The sequence below is a fragment of the Neophocaena asiaeorientalis genome, unplaced genomic scaffold (assembly GCF_003031525.2).
Source record: "Neophocaena asiaeorientalis asiaeorientalis breed wild unplaced genomic scaffold, Neophocaena_asiaeorientalis_V1.1 scaffold180, whole genome shotgun sequence".
NCBI classification, from domain to species: Eukaryota; Metazoa; Chordata; class Mammalia; order Artiodactyla; family Phocoenidae; genus Neophocaena; species Neophocaena asiaeorientalis.
Genome location: NW_020173697.1, coordinates 4857771 through 4866804, shown reverse-complemented (window position 1 = coordinate 4866804; position 9034 = coordinate 4857771). Strand labels below are relative to the sequence as shown.

General features: G+C 50.2%; 1 protein-coding gene across 1 annotated transcript in view; it reads right to left on the bottom strand.

Moving 5' to 3' along the window:
* SH3RF1 (SH3 domain containing ring finger 1) overlaps positions 1-9034 on the bottom strand; it is a 145022-nt gene continuing 135988 nt past the window's right edge. The window contains exons 10-11 of the mRNA XM_024750518.1: positions 8841-9034; positions 1-114 (exon numbers count right to left, since the gene is read on the bottom strand). Coding sequence (XP_024606286.1) covers positions 19-114; positions 8841-9034 — 290 coding nt within the window. The 3' untranslated portion in view covers positions 1-18. The remainder of the gene's footprint in view (positions 115-8840) is intronic.

Here is a 9034-nt window from a genome sequence, read left to right as displayed (position 1 = left end):
CAGCAGCTCAGCCCCCGGCTAGACATCCAGGGTGGGCGAGGCCGGCGGCGACCCCCGTGGCTTGCGCTTGGTGGAGGCCCCGGAGAGCAGCTTCAACAGCCCCTTTCTCTCTTTCTAGAAAAAAGAAAAAAGCACGAGAGTCGAAGACATGGTTCTGTTGCTGCAGTTTCAAGTTCTGATGTGAGCTTTCGAGGGGCGCCTGTGGGTGTCTGGGGACTCTGGGTCTGGATCCCGGGGGCCGTGTGCTCACCTGCCCTTGGCCTCCCCTGCACCTGCCTGGGCATTTTCCCTAGTTCTGGACATTCCACTGCTCATCGGCATCCTCCACGGAGGAGGTAAGACAAGCAGAGAAAAATGATGTGAAACCCAAATCTCACCTATTCACCTCTCAGGCTTGGTGAAGGCAAAGTAGCACTTCAGGACAAAATGGAAATTTCAGATTATGGCTTTAATTTCTTGAAATTCTGCCTACCCTAGCTCTAATTCTTGTGTGCTGAATTAGCATAAACCTGCTCCCATTTCTACAGCCATAGACCTGACGCTTATCACTTATGGGGTGATGTCTGTTTTTTTTTTGTCCCTGCCGCGCGGCACGCGGGATCTTAGTTCCCCAACTAGGGATCGAACTCGCGCCCCCTGCAGTGGAAGCGCGGAGTCTTAACCACTGGGCCGCCAGGGAAGTCCATGGAGGGGATGGGTGATGTTTTGATCGAAGTGTTCACTTGTCACCACCTTGATGAAATTAAACAAACCAATAATAACAGAAGTCAAACCATTTCTATTGCGCAAGTACTTCCTCGATTAAAAAGCGAAAAACAACTCCACAAAATTAGAAAAAAGCACTTCAGTATAATAAAAAACTATTTTTATGTCTCTTTTTGGCAAGCAACCATACAAGTAAGAATTTTTCCTAACCGTCTCACAGAAGCCACCTCGTGGCTCTACATCTTTGCTCTGCTAGGAAACCAGATAGAGGGCTGGCTCTCCTCCGTGCCCAGACCCCAAGTGTCAGTGCTCTTCTGATGCCCAAGCACAGGTTAACGACCATCACTTTAAATCGTTTTACTAAGATGTCAACTACATCATCAGGTCCGCTGACTCAAAACATGGCCTGAGAATACAACGCTTAAGAGAAATAATTCTTTAGAACACTCTCCAGGCAAGCTGGGATTATTAAGGTCCACTAACAGGGAAGCAGAATTATGAGGGGCCCTTAAGGAGACAGAACACTGAGGAATTTTTCCTGAATACTGAGTTCAGACTCAGTAGAAGTCCCTCAGGGGGAGGCATAATAACACAGTTTCATTAGAGGCAGGCTGGCAGAAAGAGGAAGAAACAAAAGTAATCATGTATCAGATGAACAAGTGTCCCGGGGGTCTGCACCCCCAGGCCCCATTTAGCTATCGCTACCCACAGCACCTGTAACCCCCGGGGCAGGAATGAAGGGGGGAGGGGCAGGCTGTGCTGGACCATTTCTGTTTGTCGGGGGCTCAGGCTGCAGAGCTGGCACATCAGCCCCCCAACCCTTCCCCTCCCTCCTGAGGAAGGTTCTCTTGCATCTTTAGTCAGGCCAGGCCTCAGCCACACCTCTCTGGCTTCTGCTTCACCCCTTCACCTTCCGTAGGGCCATGTGTGCACTGCAGTGAACGGTCCCACATTACTTGGCCAGGTACCCGAGCCTGCATGTCCTACGGCGCCAGTGCCGAGAGCAAGACACAGATGAGCTGGCAGAGGACGGGGGATGGGAAGCAAGCTGGCCGGACCCAGGGCTGAGGAACGAGGAGAGGACAGTCTGCACTCCACAGGGTAATGGTGATTCCATGTACACGGCAGCCTGTGAGGGGGAAGGACACACCTGCTGGCACATCTGCCCCTCCTCTGAGGGAGCCTGGGGTCTCGGGGCTGATACATGAGCTGGGAAGAACGTCCACCCTTGCAGGTCCTCAGCGGTTCCCGCTGGGACATCAAGAGGCACACGAGAGCCCCGGGGCCCCACAGGTCTACTGAGAACACAGTCTGGTGATAAACTCAGTCTCAGGAAACCACGGCTAAAGACTCTTCCTAAAAGCTCAGTCCTCATGGCAGGAAAACAGTTAACTGGATGCCTCTCGGGGAACAGCCTCGAAAGTGATTAAGAAGAAAGATGACTTTGTTCCTCTAAAGGGTCACACGCATGAAGTGCAGCTCCAGTGACTTCCAGGGGGTGTGTGGGGATGGGATGGGGGATGGGGTGGGGATGTTTGCGGGCAGGGATGGGGCACTGGCATGGAGGGTCCAGTAGCCGGGCTGTGAATACCATATTCCAGTGTTTCCATGTTAGCAGAACACTGAGCCCCTTGAGAGAATTTTGCAAACTCAGACATGTATCATTAAGGGCACCTTTGTTTCTCAAAACACAACAGCAGAAATGAAAACTACGGATGAATTAATAACAGATACACTTCAGCAAAGCAATTTTTAAAATGTCATGTTAGCACGCACGGAAAAGGGCATATCTTTTAACATAAATCTTAATAATTCTTCTCCTGTGGGTTTTTCCAAGAAACTATTCCTAGATGTATAATGTTTTTGCTGTCATAATTCCTCTTCAGAAGATTTCATCATTTAAAATCACATCTCATATGAAAACAAAAAGCTATTTGGGTCAGGAAATCATCACCAGATAGCCAGAAAGAGTTTCACATATAAACATAATGTCTGAACATAAAGTCAGTAAGTCTGTATTAGTCACACAGCAGAGGCTGGGGACACTATGGAAACGCCACGTCAGAGCTCCTTCCCAAGCAGAAATGAATCGCACTTGAACTACTCACCATTACCCACACCCGAGCCTGTCTTCTTCTCTGGTCTGCTGTGCCCTGAGATGCACAGAGAACGTTGCAAGAGGGAGGCTTCTGGGCCTTTGGTATCAAAAATCTACGTCGTCAGGCTCCCAACGATAAGAGGTGCTGTTCACAGGAAAGCCACCGCCGACACCTAATTCACACCATCGTCTGACGATAATCACTCATTTCTTAAGCGAGTATTTACTGAGCATCGAATACGATGCCTCAGTGCCCTGGGCTCTGGGATCACAGCAGGAACCTGCAGCAAGCAGCTCACACCATCCGGCAGAGACGCAGCCCTGCGGGCACACAGGTGCTCACAGGAAACACAGCAGGGCCGGGGAGGACGACGGGGTGCTGGCCCCAGTGGACGCGCGGCTCAAGAGGCATCGTGCATGGAGAGAGGGAAAGGCCACGTGAGATTCCAGATGTGGTTAAACCCCAATGGGCTCAAGAACCTTGCTCAGTGCTTGCACAAGTCTCCATGTTTGTTCCTGACACCCACCTGATGGAACAGGACTCAGTACTGTCCTCACCGCCTAAGGCTTATCAACGGTCATCACTGTCAGGGGTGACGTGGGCTTTCATCCGAGCCCACCCTCTGCTCTGAGCTCAGTGCGGCCACATCTCTGGAAGCACCTCTGCTCTGGGGACCGTCCACCAGGGCTGCAGGCCACAGAGGCCAGGGGGCCGAGCTCTGCGGGCGGGTCTGGACCTTCCAGACCCGGTTCAGCGGGAACTTCTTCTCCTTAAGACAACGAGACAGTTTCAGATGAAACTGTTTCAACGAAACAGCCAAGCCACAGACTACCTTGTTTCTGACAGCAAAACACGAGCTGGGAGGAAGGAAGATCGCGGAGCAAAGGAAGCCACGAGCAGGGACTTCAGGATGAATGTTCAGGAGAGAAGGAAACGGGCACTTAAACCCTAGATGGATGCTCCAGTCAAGAAACCCAAGAATGGGACTTCCCTGGTGGGCCAGTGGTTGAGACTCCGCGCTTCCAATGCAGGAGCTGTGGGTTTGATCCCTGGTCGGGGAACTAAGATCCAGGGGGCAAAACATAAAATTTTAAAAAAGAACAAAAAAAAAAGAAACCCAAGAATAACAGCAAGGGTCCTCAAGCATCGGCACAGTGACAAAGAAGGGGACAGTTGTTAGGGATCTGGGGCACTAAACTGGACGTGTAGGAAAGCCACCTTCCAGGAAGGTGTTCAGGAGCCTGGGGCCCAGCACCACTCAGCTGGGGGGCTTGGGAACAAAGGACAATATGGGGACGATGCTCCCAGCACCTGAGGGACTAGGGAGGTGGGCCGAAGAGGAGGGTGTCAGAGATGGATTCTTCTCTTCTCCTGTTGTGAGATTAGGACAGTTGAGTTAATTAAACCATCAGGCTTTAATTAGAGGCCATTAGACAAGCTCTAAGCAAACCAGGCCTCTGCCTGCAGGGTTGAGAAATCCACACCTAGGACAACCAGTCACAAAGGACTAATCCTCCCCAAATAAGGTGACACTTAACCTGTAGCCAATCACATAATTTCCCTGCTTTGTTTCTGCATCTTCTCTATAAAATCCTGGCCCTCAGCTCCTGGCTGGTGTCTCCTGACCACTCCCACTGTGGCACTGCCTGATTTGAACAGAATTTTGCTCAAATCAAACTGTTACATTTTTAAAATGCCTCAGTTATGTTTCAACAAAACTCAGAGTTTATAAGAACAGCCGATTACATAATTGGTGCTAATGAAAAAGATTTTATTTCTAGATGAAAGCTTAATAGACCAAAATAATATCTGCTATATTTTGGTATCTAGGGGAAAAAAGCATGTATACGCCACCATATTAGTGGTTTTCTTTGAAACCCTGGATCACATTTAGGTTTTAGATGTCTGGATCTTCTCTAACTTCTAAATAAATATGCAGAAGTTAAAAAAGTTTATAATTAGAAAACAATAAAAAATGTATATACATATACATGAGTATCTCATAAGGACTGAGAAATACATTTGCCTGGAGACAAGCTGATCAAATAACGAAGCCTTTAAATGGAACATGAAGTTAGAAAAATGTCCAGATAAGCGGTTAAACTGATAACCGTAAAAGCTATCAGAGGTCTTACAGAAAGAAGAAAAACAGTGGTAGAAACGCCCTGAGTTTCAAACAAGAAAAAACTGAGATGATGTTTGGAAACATACGACAGAGCTTCCAATACCTATTTATCCAACCACACAACACAGTTACCAACAGAGTTAGCTAGAGATTTCACGTCGGGGCAAAAACACGTTTCTGAGAATTGGTGAGCGAGGACTTCCAGACAAAATACTGTTGAAGAGGAACAGCTCTGAGCACACGTGGGAGTGACCCGCCATGTGGGGCAGCCTGGCGGGCCCCCGTGTGCAGAGAGAAGGGCACGATGGATGGGCCCTCACCTGGGGGAGAGTTTATGTACGTGGGTGATGCCGATCACAGAATGACAAGGAAGATAGAAATAATGAGGGAATTGTCAAAAACCTAGATAGTGGCTGCCAAGTCCCAACTAAAACTAGAATCTCTAATACACTTAGAATCTCGGATACACTTTTCCCTTGACCTGCTGATAATTTTTTTTTCATATTTATTTATTTATGTATTTGGCCGCGTCGGGTCTTAGTTGCAGCACTCAGGATCTTCTGTTGTGGTGGGCGGGCTCTTCATCGTGGAGCACAGGCTCTCTCGGTAGTTGCGGCGCTTGGGCTTAGCTGGCCCGCAGCATGGGGGATCTTAGTTCCCCGACCAGGGATCGAACCCACATCGCCTGCACTGGAAGGCGGATTCTTAACCACTGGACCACCAGGGAAGTCCATGACTTGCCGATAATTTAATCTCACAGGAAGCCGAGCTAACTGCAACGTAGGGTCTAACTCTGATCACCTGGGGGAAAGGCAGAGCCCAGGGGCAGAGATGTCCAGCGGGTGAGGACTCCGAAGTGCGTGCCCACAAGACAGACTGCCCGTCGTCAGGCTTGAACTCCGAAGTGTAAAAGAACTGATTTTAAAAGTTCCCAGAAAATATACGCATGACCGGAAACTCAAAAGGAAAGATGCTTCAAGAGCAGTGGGAGGGCTTTCCAGAATGAGGTTCTAAGCACACAAACGCCAACTATCTCAGCAGATGAAAATGCAGAGCCACCTAAAGGCACTGACGTGATGCCCCAGGAAGCGGCCAAAAGGGCTCCACAAGAGGATCGGGAGAAGGGCCCTAAGAAGAACATATCACGGCCGTGGCAATTCAAGAAGCTGAAGACCAGAATGAGCTTAAATTAAACTGGCAAAAATGCTAATGACCAAAAGCAAAGTGTGTGTGTGTGTGTGTGTGTGTGTGTGTGGAGTGCTGCCTCAAGTTACGCTCGAGAAAGGAAGAACGAGAGACGCGGAGCTGCCGTTTGCGGTGGATGCAGGTCCTCAGACACAGGAAGAAAGGGAAGGGCCACCTTCCGAAGGGAAAGGAAGAACAAAGCCCCTTGACAGAAGGGAAACGGGGCAGGAGACTGGGATATAGAGATCAAACCAATCCTCCCCACAGGCTGAGTCCACCCCAGCGGACAGAGGAAATGCAACCAATAATCTGAAAGATCGGGCTTCCCTGGTGGCGCAGTGGTTGAGAGTCCGCCTGCCGATGCAGGGGACACGGGTTCGTGCCCCGGTCCGGGAAGATCCCACGTGCCGCGGAGCGGCTGGGCCCGTGAGCCGTGGCCGCTGAGCCTGCACATCCGGAGCCTGTGCTCCGCAGCGGGAGAGGCCACAGCAGTGAGAGGCCTGCGTATCGCAAAAAAAGAAAAAAATCTGACAGATCCTGGTGAACCTGGGATCAGGGTCAACTCAACAGGCCAAAGAAGGGCGTGTCTAGTCCTCATTTTCATAAAGAACACAACAACACGCCTTGCAGACCATCTGGAAAATCCTAGAACAGTGTATTCGATGAAAGGCTGACTTAGGAGAGGAAGTGAGACCGAGGAAGAGTCTCTTCCAGGAGATGCTGGCTATAGTCAGTTACAGCAGAGACAATGGGGCAGCCGGGGAACAGTCTGGATGGAGGAATGAGAGACGCTCAGATCTCATCTGGCATCCATCAAGCTCCCCCGGATGTCCTGGGCAACAGGATGGAGTGATGGGGGCAGCGTGACACTCGTGCGAATCATGGGATCACTGAGTTTAGAGTGACTGGGACAGTCTCTTTAGTGAGCTGGGAACATTAAATGAGGTGGCAGACTTAGAAAGGGACATCTGAAATCTGTGACATGAGGAATAGGAAAAAAAAAACCGTAGAGCGTAGCCTTTCAAAAAAGAAGATAACCCTGAACTACCTCCCGGGGTCATGTAGAAAGGAGACCGTCAATTTTCTTTCTTTCTTTCTTTTTTTTTTTTCCCTGCTGCACAGCTTGTGGGATCTTCGTTCCCGGACCAGAGATTGAACACAGGCCCTTGGCATTGAGAGTGTGGAATCCTAACCACTGGACCACCAAGGAACTGAGATCATCATTTTCTACATAGCCCCTCAAAACACAGAGAGAGGGTTTGAAGTCACAGAAGACAGGTGTGTGCTGAAGCGACTTTCTCCGAGTCGGAGGTGCCTGAAGACAGCAAGGATGCTGTGGAGCCAGGGCACAGGGGCCACAGGGGTCCAAGCAGGGGCCAGTGGCCACTTGTCAAGGATGGGGACTCAGCAGGATAAACGTAAGGGCCTTATCAGTTGCTGCTGTAACCAATCACCCCAAACTTCATGGCAAAAACCCGGTGTCAGCAGGGCTGGGTCCTTCTGGAGGCACCGGGGGAGAGCGTTTCCTCACCGCTTCCCGGTTCCAGGAGCTGCTTGCATTTCCCGGCTTGCGGTCCCCTCCTCAGGTCACTCTGCTCCCTGGTTCCGACCCCACATCTCCTCGGGCCCTGATCCTCTTCCCTCCCTTATATGAAGATCCTTGTGATTATACTGGGCCCACCCGGATAATTCAAACACCTTTAAACCTTTAATTGAATCCCATCCGGAAGATCCCCTTTGCAATGTAAGGAAACATATTCTCAAACTTCAGGAATCAGGAAATGGACATCCTTGGGGGAGCCATTATTCTGTCTAGCACAGGCGTACTTCAGCCTCAGAGATTCCATGAGTGCTTCCCTGGGAGGCCTGCGGCTGAAGAGTCTGTCCTCCTCTGTGACAATGGCCCTGACACACCGTCCCGGAACCTTCAGATCTAAACTGTAAAATAATTCTTCTGAAGATACTGACAAAGTTGACCATGTCAGCTTGAGTACAAGTTTAACGTAGTTAATTATAAACAATGAACAGACACCAATCTTTTGCAAAAACACTCATGTTAACTCAACAATTAAATATTAACTTTTCAGTAGCCTGTAAAGTTTGTTTCCTTGCAAACCCCTGCTTACGGGCTTCCCTTACCATTTAAACAGAGCGACAAACATGACCACGGAACCTGGTGATGACCCTAGAGCTGCAGGCCAGCTCTGGGGAAAAGGCACGAACACTGGGGGGGAAGTCGTGATTACAACACAATTGCGTAGAATCTGCTGTCACTCTGCTCTTTCTGTGCACATTTAATCACCAGGCGTTTCCCTTGTCTCCAAACGCAACCAGAAGTTAGTCTTTGAAACACAGCTTCCCACTTACATCTCCTTTCAAATTCAGGCCCAAAGGAGAGGTTTTAAAAAGGTCTATCAAATTAGAAAATAATTTCCCCCCTGTATTTCAAGTCAAGAGAAAACCTATCCACACAGATTATAATCAAACACAGTGTAGGAACAGTAAAGCCACAAGTAACACTTCTGATCAACCGTTTCTAGCCCTCAGTATATTAAGTACATTTCTGCAGGACTATTAACCAGAAGCAAGGCTCACTAAACAGGAGGAGTTAAGGTCAGCGAGGGCGTGGGGCGGAAGCCCCCGGAGGCAGACCCCAGCTTCCCACACCAGGGTCTAACTGCAGAGAGCCGGGCCCCGGTCGCCTGGCAGGCCCTTGGGGTGGTCACCTTGCTGTCCTTGTCTGGCTTGGCCGCTGAGCTGCTGTCGGGAGAGGTGGGCGGCCCGGGGAGCATGGTCACTGGGCGACCGCCAGGCTCGGTCTCCAGGGAGGCGGCGGGGAGGCTCGGCGGGGCCGCAGCGCAGGCCAGCGGGGCGCCGACCCGGCCCAGGCTGCCAGCAGCCACGTGGGCAGGGGGACCCA